The sequence below is a fragment of the Numida meleagris genome, chromosome 4 (genome assembly GCF_002078875.1).
Source record: "Numida meleagris isolate 19003 breed g44 Domestic line chromosome 4, NumMel1.0, whole genome shotgun sequence".
Lineage (NCBI taxonomy): Eukaryota > Metazoa > Chordata > Aves > Galliformes > Numididae > Numida > Numida meleagris.
The window spans coordinates 74,452,112-74,475,389 of NC_034412.1; the positions used below are offsets into that span (position 1 = coordinate 74,452,112).

The following is a 23,278-nucleotide window of genomic DNA, read 5'->3' on the forward strand; positions in this document are numbered from 1 at the left end:
GGCGGGGCCGGCGTCCCCCGGAGCCCCCGGCCGCAGCCCCGCAGCCGTCCGCCGCTTTGGGCTGCGGGCGGTGGGGGGAGGCTGGGAACGGGGTGGGGGCGTTGCGGGGGGGATTGGTGGGCTGCTTCCCCGCGCCGCTTTGGCGGAGCGCCGTTTGCAACGGAGACGAAAATATCTAATATTTTTTCTTGCGAGGTGTGAGATAGCGAGATGCTGAACGCGTATCTTTCTTCTGGCGATGGCTCGGAGTTAAAAACCACGTAGATCTTGATATGCAGCCTAAATTTGGCATCAGGAAATGGGAAATTGCATCTTTAAGCAGAGTACAATCAAAAATGAATTACAATAAATCCTATATAATTGCATAGGTCATTCTCTTTAATGAGATTTTATTAACCTGACTGTCAAGCTTTTGAGTCAGGCAGATATTTTATCTTCTTCAACTGATAAAAGTGTCAGCTATAAACCACCATATAAATATTCATAAATCTACACATCTGTGGCAGCCTATCAGCATCATTCTTTTGGACATTAAAAGCATTCTAATTACTTTCTGTCTAGCAGAGCTGAAATGCTGCCTGTTATAGTATGTGCTTGGCAGGCATGATTGCTTTTGTTTGCCATCACAAATAGCAGCATCCTATTTTATATACTGATGGTCCAGAATACATTCAGGGTTTGACTGAGCAGGATGAATATTATGAAGCACCATCTGGTTTTGATAACATCGGGTATATTAACTCATCTGTTAATTTTTGACACATCATTGATTTATTTATTTAGAAAAATTGGATCTTGTTTTGCTATGTTGCTGTTTGCCTTTGTAACGAATGCGATGACATTTCTTTACCAAACAGGGAGATGTGCTGGTTAATAGAATATATGGATGTGTATTAAGGTCTGTGTTCAAAGCTGCCGTGTATGGGATGGATTTATCACCTCTTGTTACAAATAATTAACGTACTTTACCAAAAAAAGTTTAGTAGATGAGTGTGAAAATTCACTGCTTTGACGCATGGTCCTGTAATCCATGGCAGAAGGTCACGCTGGCTTTTTTCTTGAAACTTCTGGTTATCTAGATGCCCAAATGCTGTTATTTCAGTATATTTGTGGCCCTCAATCAAAACGCTGCTGATAAATGCAACACCTGCATTTCTTCACAGAAGCAGATCACGCCACGAAGACATCCGGCTGCCTGGTAGGTGACAGATGAGGCCATATTTGCAGCAGAGCTCTCTGGGCTTTGGTGAGCAGAAGTTTGGACTTCCTCCTGCCTCTCTGGCTGTGCAAAGCAGGAGCCAGAGCGAGCTCCAGGGTTTATCACTGATCTGGGTCTGTGCAGAAGAGGATGGCTGAGGAGCAGCTGCTTGTGCTCTGAAGGTCTTTCCAGACCTCATCACCTGCACGTCAGGCTCACTTTGGGTTCCCAAGCAGGTCCCAGCATACCCTTCTCACAACTGAGGCTGAGCTACCAAGCAGAGCAGACAAAACAGGAGAAAGCAAACCCCAAACTCACTACAGTGTGCAGGAGGAGAATTCTATATGAGTTGTTGCTACAGGCTGTGAGCTGTGTGCTGTTCTGCAGAGGGCAGGCAGTCCCCACCCTGGTGTACAGGGTTTTCACCTTTAGCTTATCTGCAGCATTTGGCAGAATGGAATGAACGGAGAGAGGGCTGCAGTTCTACAGGGACACCTGTTTCAGGGGCTCCCCTCTTTCTTTTGGCACTTCATGTGTCGGTAACAGCATATAAACTGACTGATAAAGTGCTGTTCCTGAGGTGTCTTACTCTGGTCTAGCAGCTTAAACGTGTGATACAGTTGGTTCTTAATCTTTAGGCATGATGTTTCTGGCGCTTAGAGATTCAGAGCACCAAGTCTAATTTTGAGGGTGGGCACCTAGAACACAGCCAGAGGGGAAGAGTAAGGATGCTTCCATGTTTTCAAGCATCTCCCATTGTTCAGAGCTCCTGCCAGGAGTTAATAGTGGCTTCTTCGGTCTGTCTAAGAGACTGCCCTGGCCCAAGTTCCAAAACAACAGCAGGGAGAGGTCTATGGGAAGGATGAAGAGTGGGGGGTTCTCCACTCTGCCTCATCATGAGGGAAGGTCCAGCTTGGGATCCCACCTTGCAGGGAAGGCTCCAGCTTGAGAAATGTCATCCTACTGTGAGAAATGGGGAGCTGTACTGCAAGCACAACCCTCCTCTTCTCCAGTGAGCAGTGCTTGCTGTGACTGTTGCAGTGTAAGCCACGCAAGTACATTCAAAATGTGGACAAACACCTGTTTTCTCCTTCAGAGCATCGATTCTTTATTAGTGCATTTGGAATATTTTCCTGGTGTGAAAACAAAGCATATTTTTGGTTTGGGTATCATTTGCATTAAATGGTATGATGGTGTCTCCAAAAGAAACTCCTTTTCCATAGGAAAGCATGTTGTAGACCTTACAGTGTACCTTGAAATTTAAGAAGGGCATAAGTAGAAAGCAAGAAAGGCAAGCAGAGCTGTCATAGAGGCAGTAGTTCGGTGCTAAGGACTTGGCATGTTTAACAAGACTAATTGAGCAATTTCTATCGTGTTCAGACTATATATATACATATTTGAATAGAGAAGGTGAAGAGCATCAATTTGGCCTTAACCAAGAAGCTGGCAATACTTGTGTGGAGTAGATCAATTTTGAAATGACCAAACACTTCATCTGCTGGAGATAAAAATCTGAAACACTGCAAAGTGAAGAGTGAGATTATTGAAACTGGAACTTCAAATCTTATTGAAGCTCAAATGCAAACGCGTACATTTTCCATGGGAGAGAATGTATGGCATTTGGACCCCCTCAGTAGCTCAGTGAAGACATCTTTTTATACCATCCACCCGAGGTCACAAAGGAAACCATGGAAAAGCCAACACCTGAATGCAGATTTGTTGAGACCCAGCACAGTGCCCTATTAATAAAAGCTGTCTGGTCTTATTATTGAAAAGATCCTCAAGTGTAGAAAAATCTGATGTTGTACCCACCGACCTTTCCAGACAGCTTTTCAAATGCATTGCCTTAGATCGTCAGGTTGAGTCTCAGGCGTTTGCTCTTACTAAGCCCTTGTTTTCAGACTGGCAGCTGCACAGACACACATGCACACACACACCCCAACGCCCCCCTCCTCCCCCTCCATGTATATCAGTATCAATGAGAAAAAGAAGTGAAAATGAAGAACTGTATCTGGGAGTTGGTCCCTGATTTGCCACGTGATATTATTATCAGCTGGTTGCTTGCGTTCTCAAAAGAAATAGCCCATTTAGAACTGCTTACACTTCTGGCAAGTTAATCATCTCCTGTTAGCACTTTATGGGCCTAATGTGGCAAGTCCACCTCCAGGCAGAAGTGGAGTTGAAGTCAATAGAAGTTCTGTAAGACTGAAGACTGCAGGGTCTGACACATTAGAATTACATGGTTGGTGAGCATCGTAATAAGGAAGAGGAGTGTCACAATGCAGTTTCAGTAAGTAGTTTACACTGTTTCTGTGTCCTGTGCAGTCACTTCAGCGGAATCCTTCTTTCCTAGAAAATACATACATTTTGTTAAATCAATTAAGAATCATAGATCTGTGATTATTCAGAAGTATTCACATAAAAACAATTTTTTGTCATTTATTAGTGATTAGACATTGCACGTTGCTTGCATTTCTAATTACAGCCACCCTGTAAAGGCTGGAATACCAAGCTGTACAATAAATGCTAAATGGGCAGCATTTGTTTTTATTTTTTTTCCATCACAAAGAATAACTGTAGTTGCCATTCTCACTTAGGGTTGTTCAGACTGTGGGTGCGTGTAGTGTTAGTGTTGTACTTTGCATTGGTGCACGTTTCAGTGTGGAGCCAGGGATGTGTTGCTGAGGGCATCCCTCGCTGTCGCTGCCCAGTGGTACTGGCAGAAAGCATTTGCAAATCCTTGTGCTCACATTTTGTGATAGCCTTGCCTTATCACGGCTTTCATTTTTACATCCATGGGTATGGGTTAAAGCTAAGAAAAAAGACGGTAATTGCTGTTATTGTGTCTTTGTAGTAGATCTGATATTGAACTGAAGATTAAATCAATGCTGTCATTTCTGTATAAAATTTCAGCTGCATTTTAAGCTATTATCACAGTGAATGCGTTAACGCATTCATTTTTACAACAAAACTAATCACTAATTTTATCTTTCCTGATGGTAGCATTTATGAAAGTGTTCTTCAGAATTGGTATTTGAAATGTCAGGTTACTCCTGGCCGTGCTTTAGCGGAAGCCATAATACTAGAATAGCATCTCCTATGCTAATCTAATCCCTTTTCAGTTGTTTCATTCATTTTTCGTCCCCTTGCAAGAAAGATATGCAAAAAAAAACGAGTAACTGTTTTGTCAACAGGGACCATAATGATTAAAATACAAACAGTAAATATGACTTCAGGTCTGGAATCGGATTATAGGATTAAAATGAATGAAAAACTGCTCTGTTGTAGGATTGCAAAGTTCCGATCAATATCCTTTCATATTTTTAAAGGGAAAATATGTGAAGTAAAGACATAAGGCAAAGAAAACACAAGTTGAGAGTGTTAGTGGTATTTTAGTTTCTCAATTTCCTTTCTTGTCTGTAGGTACCAGTTAAAAAGCTGCAATGTCAGCAGGACTCCTTGCTTTTAGATGTGACAATGGGTATAGAGGCTACCAAGCACCCAAGCGTTTTTGATGACAGAAGGATGTGTCAGAGGCATCTGTCCTGCTTGGTCAGAGCCCAAAGTGAGGGTGCAATGCGACTCGCTGGCACAGATTGTGGGGCTGCTCGGGGCTGTCTCAGAGCCCCCAGTACTTCACATGCTGATGTGCTCTCATCTTGTTCCCAGCCATCTCAGAGCACCGCACTGCATGTTTCCTTCTGTCTTCCTCATGGCTCAGTTCTTACCTGTGAGTCCTCAGGAGATGACACCCTTGGGTTGTGTGCCGGGGAGGTCTACTCCATCTGTACTTCAGACTCACTCACAGCATTTGTATGCCGCCTCAGTTCTTTCCTCCTTATTGACAGCTGGAAGATGGTAAAAATCCAAATTAGTGTCATTCCAAATATTCTGCAGGACAGCTGTACTAATCTCAGGATGATGTAATTTTCCACCAGAAAGCAAAACTCCTGGGTCATGGAGAAGTACAGTGAAAAGTACCATCTCTTAAAGGACTGAATTCCCAAAGTTTCTGATCTTTACGTGTTATCAGTGTGATGAGGCTGTTTTTCATCTCTAGTGGCAAGGTTAAGTTAAATGAAGATTTGGGGTGCTTACTTCCATGCATCTGTAGCAGGTTGCCTTTTCAAAAGTGAATGCATTTGTCACTTACTAAAAGTCAAGCCTGTCTGAGAAGAGCTCTCCAAATTTGGCAGCGCTTAAATCTACTACTTTTTTTATTTCCTGCAAAATGTTAGTTACATCTTTTAGCCACGTAGAGGAACTTGCCTATAAGCTATAAATAATTTTTTTAAAGACACTGATATCAGAGAACATAGCAGGTCATACCATAAATCAGAGCCAAACACGGTGGCCATGTGCATGTAGTGCAGGCACTGTTATAGCAGCTTGACTCTGCAGACATAGATCCGGCAGAAGTAAGCCATCCTGTAGTGGTGCTGTATTTGGCTCTTCCTATCACCATGCTTCCTTGGTTCCAGAAGCTGCTCAGCCCCATGTATCTGCTGTGAGATAGTAGCATGGCCACAACTTTGTGGGCAGTCACAACAGAAGGCATTGCTCCTCTGGCCAGAGCAGCTTTCTCTGATGCTTTTCCTTGGTTTAAAAGGTTTTTGTGCTTATTGCTCCTGTATCATTTCTGAACCTCTTTGGAAGCTAAAGCAAAAGGAGCCATAGTAGTCCATGTAATTGGAGGGGGTCACGTGAAGTGGCCTGGGCCCATTGTCAGCTAAGTGCGGCAAAAGTGAAAGGGAGAAAAACTGAAGCCTGGAAGCCTCGTTGAAGAGGAGCAGGGCACAGGAAGGAGGCGTAGCACAAAGTCCTTCGGATACGTATAAGCAGTACACACCAACGGCTTAAAATCTGCTTCAAAAGAAATACTTCCGTGAACTTTTAATTGTGGCAAATTGAATGGAATTTGTATTTTTTCCCCATTTCCCTGTCTTAATCTGTCTGACAGAACATGGCACTAAGCGGTGACTATCATCGCAGTGTATTTCTGATTAACAGCAAGGGCACAAGGGCACTCTCAAAATAGAAGCAAAGTCAGGATTGTTTTAAATCGCAGTGTTGCAGAAGTATTAAAGCAGAAGCCATAATTTTAATATGTTCAGAAATAAAATGCATGCTGCTGTAAATGGTTGTGTACATTCATCTAGCTGCCACTGCCTGGCATAACTTTTTGCATTAGGTTTCTGTGATTCGTCTTTTGTTTTGTTTCAGAGAGTCGAATGATTCTGGATGCCTTTGCCCAACAATGCAGCCGAGTTCTAAGTCTTTTAAATTGTGGTGGAAAACTACTGGACAACAATCACTCTCAGTCCATGATTTCTTGTATAAAGCAGGAAAATCCAAATTATAGTGAAAGACAAGAGCAATGTCAGCTTGGGAAAATGGTCCATAGTCAGACGTCAGACATTTTAGACATAGAGATGCAGTATATGCAAAAGAAACAACAAACCTCAGCCTTTCTGAGAGTTTTTACTGATTCTCTTCAGAACTATTTGCTTTCTGGGAGCTTCCCTTCTCAGAACACCTCGTCAGTAAATGATTTTAGCCATTTGGCAGATGTGGATCCACTTTCAACCTCTCCAGTACACACTTTAGGTGGATGGACATCTCCAGCAACTTCTGAATCTCATGGTCACCCATCGTCTTCTACCCTTCCGGAGGAGGAAGAGGAGGAGGAAGAAGAAGGTTACTGCCCTCGGTGTCAAGAGCTTGAACAGGAGGTAATTTCATTGCAACAAGAAAATGAGGAGCTTCGTAGAAAACTGGAGAGCATTCCAGGTAAACAATCCCCTGCTATATAATATTTTCAGTCAGTGATAAAAGTAGTTGAGGTGATAAATGGTTTTACATTCTAGTTGTTTTTTAAGTTTGCAGTCATAGTTATCAAACACTGGCATTTGTCTCTATCCTAAATTCCTATGGCTATGCCCACTGAAAAATCATCTGCTGTTACTTAACCATATGAATTGTGAATTCTAGACTGATGAGTAGTGTTCAGGATGGGATATACTTGTAATTCCAAATTCCAAGCATCAGGTGGTTTATCACTGTAATTTCAAATATGTATTTTTATACCTAATTGCCTGTCTTGTTCTGTAAGTAATGCTGCAGCTTATAAATCTAATTCCCTTTTGGGGCTCTGTTTTGGTTACTTAAGGAAGCTGTTCAAAGTTTTGTCCTTGCTTTTAACAAAATGGGTTCAGCTTTTGTCTTGAACTGTGTCTCTTAAGCTGCTCTTAGTTCTGTGAGAAGCATAGATATATCTCCTCCCATTCACCTTCCAATAAAACCCAGAGAACAAAAGACTTAGCAGCTTCTCCATTGCAACACTGGAGGAAAGAAAGCAGACAGAATAACCTTATCCAACAGAAGACCTCTCTGTGAAAACCTTTTCATGCCCCTTTAAACTTAGGACTTCTCACTGTTAAGATGCACTGAGATACTTGAAGAGTGGGATCAGATGAGAGCAAAGTATCTTAAACCCACATCCTCTAAACTTGAAGCACAGGCGAAACAAGTAATACTTAAAGCAAATCAGAAGTTAGCAAAGAAAGTAAGTGTACAACACACTTCTTTTCCAGCACATCTCTAAATGCTAGGGAGGTACAGCTTTGCTTACTAAACTTTGCAGCGCTAGGAGTAGATGCATGCAAAGCTTGTTAAACAACTCCCTAAGCGGCAGAAAGGTATGGGTAATTCAGCATGGTCTGCAAGAGAGAAAATACTCCGAAGCTGCTAACTGTGCAGAAAGGAAGAAGGCAGCAACCAATTGCATCCTGAATACTTACTTAGTTTCAAAATCTGAGCAAAAAGCAATCAGGAAAGGAGCTTTCATTTTCATCATTCTCCCCAGCTACCAGAGATATTTTATTAACCATTTGCATTGTGTTTTCCTTTATGTATTGGTCCCTTGGTGGTACCAGAAAATCCCATAACCAACACTGTTCAGGGCAGAGAAAGCTCAACATTTAGAATACTTCCCCGTACCCCTCCCAAAATCTGGAGTCACTATAACTCATATGCTCTTGCTGGATTTAGTAGTGGTTTGTGTATCACATGGAAACACTGTGTGATGGAGTCACGTGAACTTTTGCTCCTGCTGAATTCTAGTTTTAGAAACATAAAATCAAAAATGATCGTTAGAATCTATAATTTGACCTGCAGCTTTCAGTCAGTGACCTATATTGAACCTACTTTCTTTATTTATTTGACTGAAGCATAACATGCATTTAATGTAAGTAACATCTCAGAAAGCCTCTAGTGCTGACTTGTAGACTGTACAGGTGGCTCTGCCTCTTTCCTCGATGATTGACTCCAGCAGTTACTCACGTGGGTGAAAATGTGTGCCTCATTCCCTACCTGGCTCTCTGAAATCAGCTTCCAGCCAGACTTGTGTGCTTTGCTCCACTACATGAAGTGCTGTGTACCACCAATTACTTTTTCCAGATGAAGGTGCTTAGAAATTGAAAGCTGGCTTAATTTCCATCTTTAGATAAACTAAGCAAACAGAGCTGTTTAAAGCTACCAGAATGTGTTGGATCCTTCTTTGTAGCTCTTTTCTCCCCTCTGCTCATTTCTTTAAAGTTTGGGCACTGGAAATATGTACAATACGCTCATATCTGCCTGACTGAAGGAGGAATAGCCTCTTTGTTCCCCCGAAACATCTCCCAGAAGGCAGCTTCTCCTTCTGTGTGCATTTCTTCCTACACATACCCACTTTGGTTTTGGGTATATTAATTTACTAAGTGATCCAGGTTGCTTTGGATACACTACTTTTCCCACTGTTTGCTAGTTCACCAATTTTTGAATTATCCCCAGTATTTTTGATTGTTTTTAAATTAACTTCCTGATCCTGGTTAGAACTGATGAATGTTACTGAGACTGCTATCAGTCCCTGCAGAACCTTGCTAGAAGCACATTTATCCAGGATGATTCCCCCAATGACAAACACTTGAGATGTCAGCAGCAGTTTCTTAATGAGTGTGTGTTATAGTCTACTGATGCTGCTGCTTTTGCACTCAGGTAACACATGGTAGTTAAATGCCCTTCCAGAGTCTAGGTATATTATATCTGTTAAACCAAACTTTTTCGATCAAACTTCAGTAAAGAACAGGCAGTCAGGCTAGTCTGATGGGATTCACTTTCCACAAGACCATTTTGACTGGTATTAATTTTATTCATACTCATCAGTTCTTTGTCAATCAAATCCCATTGCGTTTTCCTGTGCTGGGATTAATGCCAGGCCAAGCAGCCAGTGCTCACTTGGGTCATCATGGTTACCCTTCATCTCACTTTAAAAGTAAGGAAAGTTATGGAGACACAGTCCTTTCTCACCCCCAGTGATAATGAAACACCTTGTTAGTGGTGTGTCAGAGGAAGCAGGAAAAGCTAAAATAAATGTGCGAGGATGAATGACTTCACCAGCTGACATAATGCAATCATCAAGTCACCTGTTGCTGTCTGGGTGACGTATACGAATAGGCTTGAAGTGTTGGAGGGAACATCAAGAACCATGCAAAGTCCCATATGACTTTGCTGCGTGCTAGGCCATGGTCTGGGCTCCCCAGCAGTCCCACAGCTGCCACTGGGTGAGTTTAAGCAACTCAAGATTGTGTCCGATTATTTCTGCCTCACATGCTGGTTCTGCTTTATCAAGGTTCTGCTGTCAGAGCAGCTGACAGAAATTGCCTCGTAACTTGAAATGCCGAGCTTCATATGTAGGCCGGGACAGCACCCAGAGCTGATCAAGGCATTTCTGGCTCTTTCCTGAGGTACGCAGGCCCTCCTGAAAGCATAATGTCTCAGTGGTGTTGGTCCCACCTGCCTCCTCAGAGCCATCTTGGAGCACAAGCCTTCTTCCCTGCTCCTTTGTACATCTCACACTGGTGTCCAACAGGCCGAGCAAGGCCGTGAGTGCTGAGAAAATCCTCTGTAAAGGCAACTGATGTAGCATGGAGGCATCTGGGTTAGCATAGAGGCAACAGTACCATGCCACCAAGCTGCTGAAGGAGTGCTGTGATGGCTTTGTGTTGGCCTGGGGTTAACTTGGCCCTCTCAGGGGCTCCTGCTGCTGTGCCTGGGGGGCAATGAAGGCTGCACAGTGCCTGCAGCACAGGAGCTGAGGCTCATGCTAGCAGCAATATAAGCAAGATAAAAGCACCAGCCCGTCCCTTCTGTTCTATAACTATGAATGAATCACTTCATCCCTTTCCTGAAATACTTAGCTTTTCATTTTTTGCGTTCCATATGCAAAGGGCCTTTCAAAATCCCCAAGAGTCTGTGTGCTAATAATACCTGCCCTGCATGTCTGACTGGAGATCTGCAGAGCACCATTTGCATTGCGCACAGAAAGACAGCCGAGAAGAGTGTCTCTTCAGGATTTCAGGATTGCCTCTTCTAGAGGCAATCACTTCTGTTTTTTAACAGATATTATAGAAAACAGTATCTTGGACACAGAAAATAAGATTTGTCTCTTTCCAGCACTCTTCCCTATAGCCCTGTTGCTATAGGTGCCCTCTGGTACTCTTAGCCATCGCCTAACATCATCCATTTGGCAGATCACCACTGAAGAAAAATGATTACATGGATGAGATATTGCTTACGTTTTATTTGTGTTTGTTTTTTTCTCAAAAAATACCCATTTCATTTGACTGAAACAATACCTAAATTTGTATGAAATCTTAATTGTTTCAGCTGTGTGAATATACGAAGAAAAACTTGTATTATAGTGCTTTTGTTGAGGAGCAGTGTGATGTCTTGCAGTTTGTGCAGTTTTCTCTGGGTTGGTTTTTTTTTGTTTGTTTTCTAAGGCAGAAGCTCTAACTGAGTGTTGTTGGTGTTCAGTTCAAAAAAGAGTTTGTGTTCAGTGTGTTTTCTCATTTTGGAAAACAATTTTAGAAGGATTAGGTAATTCCTGGAGGAAGTTTGGCAAACTTGCTGTTAGCTCTTTAAGGTTCTGAGACCATAAAGAGCAGAGCAAATCCATCTATATGAAGGAGAAAATGTGTCCTAATCTCCTTCCTCTGTATAAAAATTACCAGGGCTGCAATCCATTCCCAAAAGTAAAATTAAAGATTTATTTGTGAAACTGCGTGTAAGACCTGGATCTAGCCCATATAATAGGTAAGATTATTATGCAGTTCTCTTTCACTGTTGTCAGCAAGGTTTTCTCACGGCTTTCTGCCTAAAAGGGAGGAGATAGATATTTCTGCGTGTCTGAAGAAAACGAGTGGAGTCGTGTGAGGGTTTGCCGCCTGGTGCCCTTGCTTTGCTGCACGATTTCAGGCAAACCAGCCTGAAAGTAACAGAAAGGCACAAGGAAGTAAGACCAAGTGATCTCTGATAACTGAAGTAACTACTCTTACCTCATTGGTCCAGTAGCAGAAGGAGGAAGAACAGGGGTGGAAAAAATCCTCAAATGTAGAGGTGTTAATATAAAGAGAAGGTGCTGGTGCTAGCTGTAAGTAGCCAAAGCAAAGCAGGATTTTCAGCTAAAGTTAATATCACAGTAATTGAAAAAGTCAGACAAGTTTTCCAGAACATTTTGTGTGCCCAGGGCTTGACTCTTTTTCCCTAAGTCAGATGATCTAATAAAAGACACTACGTTTCCCTACAAATCCTGTCTCTTTTATACTTTCAGAGCATCACATTTCCAAAGAGCCTAGTACAGCAGCAGCAGAGATAAAGCAGTTATCAAGGGTTATGATGAACACTTTTTCATGTCTCTTTTTGTTGTTCTTTTTTCTTGATGTTCGTGCCTAACCAGTTCCATGGTTTCCCTTGATGCTTGGGATGTTTTGGTCTGATCTCTGGCCTGTTCAGCTTCAAAGTGTGAGGTTCCCTTAGTGTACAAGCCTCAACTGCAGCTGCCACCAGCTTTAGCGGGACTCTTCTGCTAGAGGGTCTGCTTGAATCCGCTGGCAGTGTGGCCCTGCTTTCAGCTTTGAGATGCAGCTAGCTCAACCAACCATCCTAAGCTTAAAAACACCCAAGTGCAGCACACCAGGGCTTGTCCCATTCTTTGTTAGGTTTGCCCTTGTGAAAACCCATGGGAATTTGTGCAGACAGACTTTCTTGCAGATGTGCAGAGATATTTGGTTGACCTGTCATAGAATCCTTAGAGTTGGAAGGGACCTTTAATGGTCATCTAGTCCAGCTCCCCTGCAATGAACAGGGATATCCAGAGCTCAGTCAGATTGCCCAGAGCCCTGTCTAGCCTGGCCTTGAAAGTCTCCAGCGATGGGGCTTCCGCTACCTCTCTGGGCAACCTGCTCCAGGGCCTCACCACGGTCACTGTAAAACACTTTTTCCTTATATCCAGCCTAAATCTGCCCTCTTTAAGCTTGAAACCATTTCCCCTTCTCCTGTCACCACACACCCTGCTAAAGAGTCCGTCCCCTTCTTTCCTGTAGCTTCCCTTTAGACACTGAAATGTTGCTATCAGGTCACTTCGGAGCCTTCTCTTCTCCAGGCTGAACAGCCTCAACTCTCTCAGCCTGTCCTCGTAGAGGATGTGTTCCATCCCTTGGATCTGTTTCTGTGGCCCTCCTCTGGATGCATTCCAACAGCTCCAAGTCTTTCCTGTACTGAGGACTCCACATCTGGACGCAGTACTCCAGGTGAGGCCTCACCAGCGCAGAGCAGAGGGTCAGGATCACCTCCCTCGCCCTGCTGGCCACACTTCTTTTGATGCAGCCCAGGATACGGTTGGCTATCCAGGCTGTGAGGGCACATTGCTGGCTCACGTCCAGCTTCCCATCCACCAGTACCCCCAAGTCCTTCTTAGGAGGGCTGTGCTCTGTCCTTTCATCCCCCAGGTTGTCTGGGTTGTCCAGCTGTCTGGACTTGGGTTTGTGTTTTTACTAAGGTCAGGCCTTCTTAGTATTTGTGTGACACACCCTGCAGTTCCTGCTTCCTGCAGGCTCCTTGGTTTCACTGTTACTCCTTAGCAGTGTCAATGCGTATGGTGTTTGATAGGAGAGGTCCCTGTCCTGCAGACTTTGTAGCTGTGGCTGAGGCTTGAAGGAGGATAGGCAACTTCTATTAAGTCAGTGGAGAGGGAAGGAGCACAGGCAGAAATAAAAGCCGTGGGAGGCTGGGAAGCAGTACATTCTTCTTTCTGGAAGCAATGTTTTTGCAAAAGAAAATCAAGAGAAATAAAATGCCTTTTCAGATTCACATTTCAGAAGTAACATGGTTTTCCACTCCACCTGGAAAGCACAAGTGAGAGAGATTTTAGAAGTAAGAGGATATTTGTTGTCTCTTTTTCCTTCCTTCCCTGATTTCGGCAGCAGTGATGGGGCACTTCTGCCAATTTTTAAGGCCGTTGTGCATGTAATGTTGATTCTTCAGCTCTCAGCTTTCTGCTGGCTGCTCTCTCTAAAAAAGTGAGCTGCTTTTATTTTGCCATCCAATTACAAAAATCCAAATTTGCCAGGATTTGAGCACTGAGATCTGGAACTCATTACTAACTCCCATCTCTCCTTGCCTCTCACTCTTTTTCAAATTCAACACATCCCAACTTCTCTTTGCAGGCTATCCACGCAGCTTTCAGCTCACTATTGAAATAAATGAGCGTATGGGCTAAAATGATAGAAGCCATGTTATGCTGCACACTTGTCCAGGTCTCAGACAGGGAAGGGTCTCAGTGTTATAAGAAATTCACCTTTCCAGCAGGTCCCATATCATATGTCACATCTTTCTGACAGTCAAACATCAATTTAGAAATGCCCTGAAATGAACTTCAAGTGAAGCGTGGCTCAAGGTCAAGGAAAGGAGGACACATTGCAGTCAAGAGCAAGTCTTAATGAACAGCTGTCAGTCTGAGTGGGATGGATGTGTGTGTGCATACTTCCCAATTTTGGGGTGCTGAAATACTTGCTCTGTTCTATGAGGCACAGGGAGAGATGCTAGCTAGTATCAGCTTCAGACCACCACATCTCATTAAGGAGCAGAATAACCAAATTTCTTGCCACCTGCTTACTCCGGGGGTCAGAGCCCCACCTGCATTGTGTTCCAGTGGAGGCCATGTTTTGGAGGGGCTAAATTAGAGCTCTCGTTTTGACAGGTAGGAGCACAAATGATCACGAGTCAATGTTTATAATGAGCAGAAAAAGTGCGAACCAAACCAATACTACAAATATTCTTGGCATTTTATGAAAAGCTAGCTTCACAAAACCAAAGAAGATTGTCAGAGATGAGGGTAAAAAAGAAAGAGTGGGTGATAACTGGGAAATATTAAAAGCATTTTATTGAAGGCTCCCAAAGACTGTCTAGGAGGCAGAGATTCATACTGGTTACAGAAACAATAACCTTAGAGGGACAGCAAAGGGACAATTAGAAAAGTAACAAATGGAGTAAAGGAGAAGTTGATAGTAGTGAATAAAAACCAGGGATGAGAAACAGTAGAAAATTAATAATTAAAAAAAAAAGCATCTGGAGCCTTCTGTGAAGGAGTTGTTCTTTCCCTGGCGAGTTAGGAAAGTTAGTGTTCGGCTTAGCAAAGAGAATACTGAGAGACAATCTGGCTGCTGACTATAAGTGCGTAACAGGGAACAAGCGCTTCCCATCCAGAAGTTTCAGGAAACACAACAGAAGAAAAAGAAAATTGCAGATCTGAAATAAGGTGTGCATTTTTAATGGAGAAATAGTAGGTAGCAAAAAGTAACCAGCCAAGGGTAGAGCCTGCATGGCTAGGATATCTTGAATGTTTCTGCTTTTTCACACCATCTGCAGGGAGGGTGGGGCCTGGGAAACTTTTTGTAGCCAGTATAGTTGGTGGCTGATACAGCCAACTGTTTATTAGAAAAGAGGATATTCCATTGAGAAAGCTGTGACAAGCTGTGCCAAAGGAACACTTGTTACAGCATTCAGAAACAAAGTTTACTGCATGGAATAACAATGAGGTCTGTAACTTTGATCAATTAACAATGAAGCCCTGCCACCTCTGAGCGTGTCCTGCTTACTCTCTGCTCAGTATCTCAACATGGCCAGCTTTCCCAACATACTAAATTCTCCTAGCACCTCCTCCTTGCTGTCGAGCTTGCTCAGAGATCTCACTCCTTCATCACTCCCTGCAGGCCAGGTTGCTGTGCCGCTGTCTTCCCTAAGTTACGCAGAAGGTAAGGGCCATGGGAACTTCTTCCTAATGGGCAGGAAAATTACTGCCTCCCCTCAGGCTTTCTACTGAATAGATCAAGCATTTTTTCTACATTAGCATCTTTCACTTTGGTTACAATAAGCACAGATCACTTTTAGTAATGCCACTGATGTTACCTGATGCACACAGAAGCTTGCAGAGAATCGGCTCTCCAGGTTCTGATCCTGTTAACTCTCTAGAGACCACATCAAAGCAAAATAAATACAAAATCAGTAAGCAAACAAGTGTATGTGATTATTCATTCTCATTGTTGGGAACCACAGGCTCTTACAAAGTTATGTTTGCCACAGAGTTTGTAGGAAACACATCCTCTTATCTCTCAGCAAAGAGAGTATTCGTAAAGCTCAGAGAAGGGCATGGAACCAAACCTGAACCTTAGTCTCTGGGGCCTTGCAGTGTCCTCTTTGAGGCTTCCTTTTGGGTTTAGTGAAATGGCAACCTGAGAAGCCTGGCCTCGCAAGCAGCATATGGTGTTTGAAAGGCAGGGGTTACTTGTGCCAACAGCAAGCTGTGTGATGCATGAAGATTTTACAGGTCAAAAGTGCTCAGAGTCCTTCAGTTACCAGAACAATACAAAAATCATACAGTTTTGTGCTTGAAACATTACTGCTTTTGTGAAGGTGGAATTATTTTTATACTTCAGCCAGCTTTTAGCACCTTCGTATTTCTCACCAGCAGTGTGAAAGCATTTTGTCAGCAGACTACAGTTAGAGTTGTACTTGTACCAGGGACACAACAGGTTGAATACATTCCTGTTGTCTTCTCACTTGTGCCCCTTTCACTTGGAAGAACATGGAAGAACGCTTCACGAGGCCCAGAGAACACTGAAGGTCCAGGGAAGAACCAATGCTTTGGTAGCTGTATGTGCTCAATGAAATTGAAGTAAACAAAAAGGGGCACATCCAGGGCAGCAACTTCCAACGACAGGAGCAGGATTCTTCTCATGTACTTCAGGTTTCCCTGCTATTGCTCAGCTATCCTCCAGGTCCAAGCATCTTTTCTTTCCAGCAATGATGCGATCACCCGTCATATCCCTTTTCACTCTTCCTGTCACCTCCCAGAAGATCCCAGGTATCTGAGTGGGAGGTTTTGCTGACCCTATCACGTAAGTTCTGATGTTTCCCAGAACAAGTCTTTGTGATCCTTGTGCATCTTCTCTGGACACCTATTTAATCACGGAGTAACCTGTGCATGGGCATCCCTAGTTCAGTCTTAATTTTGGACACATCAGTCAGCACATACAAAAGCGATGTGTTTTGAGTAGGGCAGAAATTCCATTTGTCTTCTAGAACACCTCCAACCTCGTGCTAATCAGTCAAATTGTTAAAAGGAGCTTTCTCGTATTCACCAGGCTATGATGTCCTCAGTCAGCATTTAATTTTCTGCAGGGACTTGGATAGCACTGTTTTGTTGAGCTCTTCAGGCAAGAGGCAGTCACCTGCCACAGGGACTTGGTTTTGCTGAACAAAATGTAAGAAAAGGATCTTCAAATAGAGTCTCATCCTTTAGCCCATCCACAGGGAGAAAAAGATATATATATCTTCTTTCTCCATAACCTTTCCTGTGTATAAAAATGGGGAAGAAAAGCCAAACCCTCTGAAGAATATCCAGTGTACCAACTGTGGTTAGCATGTTTTTCTCCTTTATTCCACCCAAGAACTTGTTTTACTGATTTTTTTGATTGCTATAGGCTGAATACACAGCTGTCATTACAAGATTACCAAACAGGTTGGTGAGGCTATTAAGCTTGACTGCCATTCTGACTTCTTCAGAATTGAAACATTTTCTAAAGCCATCTGATGACTTACTTTAAAAGGCTCTTTTTTTTTCCGACAAAAAAGGCACCCATGCTCTCCTCCTCATACACTTTAGCAGTGTCACCACGTAGCACCTACACTGCTGGTCTAGTAATAAGCAGTGAGGTCACCAGAGATATTAAACAGTTCAAGTCTCTGGAAGTGCTAACTTTCATCCAACGCATAAGCTCACAACTTTGTGGCAAAGTACTTATGTGATATATCAAATAGTATAGGAGGGTGGCTCATCTTTACAGATACATCACCCCATGGTGAAACAATTGGGGTAGGAATTTGTTACTCGTGCCAGGGACTCTGCACGGCTTCTGTGTGCAGACCACTGAGTATGACACTGCTTCGCATAGGGCAAAGCAGAGAGCAGTGCCTAGGCAGGGGCTTGTTTCTGCCCACTGGGAGTCCTCAGGGAAGAGTGCAAAACACTGGGGGAAGGCCACTGTAAATTCTGCCTTCATACAACATTGGTGATTTGAGTGCTTGCTTTCTGATTGCCAGCTTGAGACAAAGCCCCACATGCCAGGTGTAAAGGCTGAAAACTAAGAAATAAATAAGAAGGAACACTGAGATTTCTTTTTCTGGATTTTCAGCTGAAGCTAAGGACATCTCTGAATACTTTACTGAAACAAGCCACACAAAATGTGAGACTGATACCTTTAAAATGATGCTTATTTCGTCTTGGAAGAGTCACTTTTAATGTTGGATTAATATCTGTTTAAGTCTTCTACTGTGTTTCAGGCTCAGGAGAAAAGCACTGTATCTCAAAAATACTCCAGAGTTAATCAGGGATGTGGCAGCATCTGCTTAAGAGAGACCTGTAATTGAATCATCGCTAATTAACCTATCACCTCAGCAGAAGGGAATAGGATGTTGGTACAACTACTGAAATGGATGAGAGCAATGGGGATGGGAAGGGGGAAGGATGAGGGAAGGACAAATAAAGCAATTTGCCTAACACCTAGTTTTATTAAGAAATTGGAAGGAGAAATGAAAAGAAATTAAAGTATATGAATCATTAAGTCTGTTTGGTACAGTTAATCATGCTGTGGTTTCAGAAACATTAGAGCATATTTATGTGTTAATTAGTGCATGGTTTGGGTCCAAGGAATGTTTTCTTGTTTGTATGGTTTGGGCTGTTTACCGTATTTACAGATATTTTTCCTATCATTACTGCTGACCTAATTTGTATTTGTAATAATTGTCATTTCAAACTAGAGAAAGCCTAGTTTACAAACTAGCAGGCAGAAAATAAAATAGATGTCAGAGATCTCCACATAGGAAATAATAATACAGCGTCAGCTGTGTATTTATTGAATGAAATGACAGCACAAATCAAAATGAGGAATATTTCCTATTTGAAATAAATCTCACAGAAGTACACAAATCCTGAAGAACACTGCTTGATTTAATATTGTTTTCCTATTTTGTGCTAGCTGGCTAATATACAGTAATTGCCATTTGTTTCATGCAGTGCCCTGCCAGACTGTTTTAGATTACTTGAAGACTGTACTTCAGCATCACAACCAGCTTATGGTACCACAGCCAACAGACCATCCGACTGAGGTAGTGTACAGTGAAGACAAGCTACTTATATTTGTGTTTGAAAATTCTTTGAAAATCTGTAGGAAAATAAATCAGAAGTTGCTGGAAGAAAACATGTAATAGTAAAATATGTAAAATCTTTTATTAAATCGTCCTTCTTGGTACAGTAATCCCCAAAAGGTAAGAGCATCATCACTAGTTCATCTGCATCCACCCCACTCGGGTAATTTTTCTCTCCCCTTCCCTTGCGAGCATTATTCATGAGTCACAGGTGGACTTCAGGCTGGGGCTGGTCTGGTGAAAGCTGTAGCTGGATTCAGGGAGCCTAATGAAGCCCTCTCTTCTCCCAGCCAAGTGGGTGATACTGGGTAGCCAAACATGGGGGGCACTGCCAGCCAGGAGAGGGATGTGGAGGAAGTGGAGAGCTTGTGGCCAACAAGTGCTTTGTAAAGAAAAAAAGTGGGGCTGCCTCCAGCTTCCCACAAAGCCTCCTGTTGTCTAATGTGGCCCTGAGCTGGTTTAAGCTGAACTACAAATTATTTCCTTCATTTTGCCACCAGACCTGTTGCATGACTTGAGGAATTCTTCGGAGCACCCTTTCCTTTCAGAAAGGATCCCAAACAAAATGTTACACATTGGCTGTTCTGTGCTTAATGCAGAGTTTGGGGATTTTTGTAATTAAATGCCTTTCGAAAGCACTTCAGTGAAAAAGTGGGGAATCGGTGTCCTCCTCTCTCTGCAAGGTAGACATATAGACATGGGTATCAGCTCTGTTGTAACTCGTGAATTTTGTTCCAATGTGTTTCTATCCAGGCATGTAAGAAGTGTCTATATTTCGGGATCTTGCTATGCGTGCTTACATATATATATAGTCCATACATGTCACTATCCATCATTCGCACAAACAGAATCACAGGAGGGAACATATAGGTCTAGTCTGACCTCCTATTGCTCCTCATATAAATTATGTGTTGTGCAAGTCTCACAGAGTCCATTTGAGCACAGTTTTGCTGAAGATGCTTTGCAGCAGTTCTGACTTTGCATCAGATTGCTTCTCTCTTCAGTTTTACCCTGTGCAAATTGCTATACATATATATTTATATATCACTGGATGTTATCACTCCAATATATTCCAGTGTTTTGCTTTTTTCATGCTCTTCTGTTTGACTAAATTTTTCCAGCACTGTAAAGATGAGGCTGTTCTGTAATGCCCGCATGGAATCACTTGTCATGATGTGACAGAATTTTTTATTCAATTAAACACTTAGATGCTAATCTTTTATTCATAAGTTTAATCATGTACAAATACAGGCATGAACACATTTGTACTTTAGTTCATCCTTCAGGATCTGCTTATTTCATTTCTGGAAGGTTTTCTGTTTGTTTTAGTTTAATGACTGCTGGACGCATCAAACCACATCATATATTTACCGCGAATATTTTGCCCAGAAGTGCCTTACTCTCACAGCAAGTAATGAAAGTGTATCTGTAGCAGGAACACAGTAATTGTTCAACAGAATATCATAACACTGTGTCATGCCTTTGGTGAAGAACAAGGAAAAATATCCTAAATTTCAGTGGGAATAAGAGAGAAGTATAATAAAATTTGGGCTGAGGAAATTACGCAAAATTTATTACCTTCTCCACAGTTAATAGTAATGGGATCTCTCATGAAATTTAGATGTAAGGCCTCTCTGCACTAGATTTAAAAACCCGCATTTCCATTAGAGCGATGCATTTAAACAGAAAGGTGGCTTTTAGGATAACTTGCTGCTTAGCAAAGCCACCCACGAGCATCCATCCCTAACACACGTGAGTCAGCCCGCAGCCTTATGCTGTGCAAGGACTGGCATTGCACTGCTCCTGCCTGGCGTGCCCAAAAGCGAGGCAGTGCCCAGAGTCAGCTGCACCAGTATCAGTAAGAGAGGTTCTTGCTTCACTGTATTTTATTTTATTAGGAAAAAAGGAGGTTTCAGGAATCTGTGGTATGTATAAAAGGGATATGGAGCAAGCCGCTGGAAAAAAAAGTGCCAACAAGAGGGTCAGATGGTCCTGTGCATTACATCTGTGAGGGAACAAGCCAAGGAAATACTAATGTCAGCTCCAACTGTGTGGGGATGTTTGGCCATCAGAGCAACAAGGCCCATCTCCTCCTTTGTATTTTGGCTTCCATTGCTGAGTTTTGGATTTGCCCATGGCTGCCTTAGGAGCGGTTTGTACCAAGCCAGTTAGGTCTGCAGTGAGGCAAACTCGTGGCATGCCATCATGTAGGCGATGCTTCTAGTGGTATTCCACACACTGGGAGGTGACAAAGTCCCGAGCTGAACCAACAGACTGTCCACTGACCCCTCTTCACAGCCTTCACTGCTTTCAGCCTTGTGCTTACTTATCAAACTATCAAAAAATTAAAAGCAAATACTCAAAGGAAAAGCTTCAAAGATGCTCCCAAGCTGCCCCCAGCATGCTTTTATAACTATATGAAAAGAGACAAGAGCAGTCCTTAAAAGGGTTTTCAGATAGCAAAGATGTGAAAGTGAGGAGGATAACTTTGCAGCAGTTGACCGCAAGTGTAGCACGCAGGTGTAAGAAACGCTTTATTAAAGCGTCTTTATTACAGGCGTCACTGTAGAAGTGTCTAGAAGGGTGTGGTGTTGGGTTATTTGCATGCTTTATTTCCTTTATTTAGTTAGTATATTAACAGTACCACGTATATTGATTTACTAATCCCAAACTGTAGCATTTTATAGGAAGCGAGAATGAAAGGAACACAATTGAGGTACAGTTGACTCAAGAGGGTTTATAATGGGTGTGGATTACAGGAATCCCCATAATTAATCCCTCAGCATTCATTTAATGTTGGAATATTAAAGCACACAAATTACGAAGGTTAAAAGCAAAATTTCTTTCCAGCTGACACGGTGGCATTCCTGTAAAGCTGTAATTTGAGTTAATATGGCATTCATTAATAGTAATGAAGCTTTTAGTTTTCGTAGTTGCTTTATTTATTTTCTTTATGTTCTTTCACAGTAACGTAACTGCTGTCAGGTTTCAGGTGTGCACTACAGAAGTGATAAGTTTATTATAAAAATAGACCAAAGGAGCCACCTCTGAAGAAAACTGTCAGCTGCTGTGAAGGGATCCATTTGATCACACTCTTCAAAGACCCTTTCTATGCATTTTAACAGATTAAGAAGAAAAGTTATATTTAAATAGTATATCCAGTGCTGGATCTCAGCACTTTTTAACCTACTTGCTGAAGTGCAAATTATCAGTAGCCATCTCTTAAACGTGTTACCTTCCCCTTGCCAAGTTGCAGTTATAAAAAATGGAAATGTAATTGAAAAGGTACTCAGTAAGAGCAAGGATGTGTTCACTTGGGTGCAAGTTTCCCTGTCAGTATCCCAGCCAGTTAAAAAACATGTGTTTTTATTGCAGCTGCCACTACCTATTTGCCTTGTAAACTAAGCAATGGAAATATTTTGTTTTTTTTAGGGGAGCAAGCAGTTGCTGAACAACTACCCTGTCTACATCACTAGTAAACAGTGGGATGAGGCTGTAAATTCATCAAAGAAAGATGGACGGCGGCTCCTTCGATATCTCATCAGATTTGTTTTCACAACCGATGAGCTTAAGTACTCATGCGGCCTTGGGAAAAGGAAAAGGTCAGTGCAGTCAGGAGAGACAGGTCCTGAAAGACGTCCTCTGGATCCAGTAAAAGTAACATGTCTCAGAGGTACTGCATCCTTTCGCTCAGTGTCCACCATATGTGATCTCATTTCACCGCATTGGCTCTGGCTCAGTAGAAGCGTTTGGCTGACAGTTGCACATCTAGAAGGGCTTTCAGAGACAAGTGACAAGCAGCCAGAAACCCTCCCCTTTTTTTTTTTAAATACATACATATGCATATGTATGTATTATATTTATGTATATAGATATTTGAATGGGAAAAAAGCAGAGCTGCTTACTGAGGGGAGGAGAGAGACAGATCAATGAGTGCATGACACCAATGTATGTGAACCAGCAAAGGAACATCAGACAGTCCTGATTACCCTCTTTTATAGTAAAACAATAGGGCATTCTTTGATGCTGATACACAATAAAGTTAACCAAAGGAATATTTTTAGCCAACTGTGTGTTTAGCAAATGGCACTCAAAGCCACAGTGAGTGGCCTTTGAGTCAAAACCTTACCAAGATTCAGAATAGGTTGGGACTTCCTATAGGGCCAAGAACATCTGCAGGTTAGTTAGATACAGGTGTGCACAAATGCGTTGTCAAGGATTTAACTTCTTTGAAATACTGATGTAATATTTACTGTAAAAGTTAGGGAACTCCCATGTTTGGCCTCAAAAAGAGGGGGAGTTTTGCAAGCATTTCACAACAGCAAATGGTGAGGATACTGGACAATACAGAAAAAGGACCTAGATTTAGAAGAATTTTCTGTTGTGGCATTTCATACTTGGGTTTCCTGAAATTTTAAGACCTGTTACTGTGCTTTATAGTGGAACATACAAAGCAGGACCTTCTAATGCTCTGCTTTAAAAATATATATATTTTTG

At 42.3% G+C, this 23,278-nt stretch overlaps 1 protein-coding gene across 1 annotated transcript in view; it reads left to right on the forward strand.

The window, feature by feature from the left end:
- BEND4 (BEN domain containing 4) overlaps positions 211–23,278 on the forward strand; it is a 29,181-nt gene continuing 6,113 nt past the window's right edge. The window contains exons 1-5 of the mRNA XM_021395503.1: positions 211–260; positions 1,080–1,198; positions 6,422–6,988; positions 18,651–18,742; positions 22,214–22,454. Coding sequence (XP_021251178.1) covers positions 211–260; positions 1,080–1,198; positions 6,422–6,988; positions 18,651–18,742; positions 22,214–22,454 — 1,069 coding nt within the window. The remainder of the gene's footprint in view (positions 261–1,079; positions 1,199–6,421; positions 6,989–18,650; positions 18,743–22,213; positions 22,455–23,278) is intronic.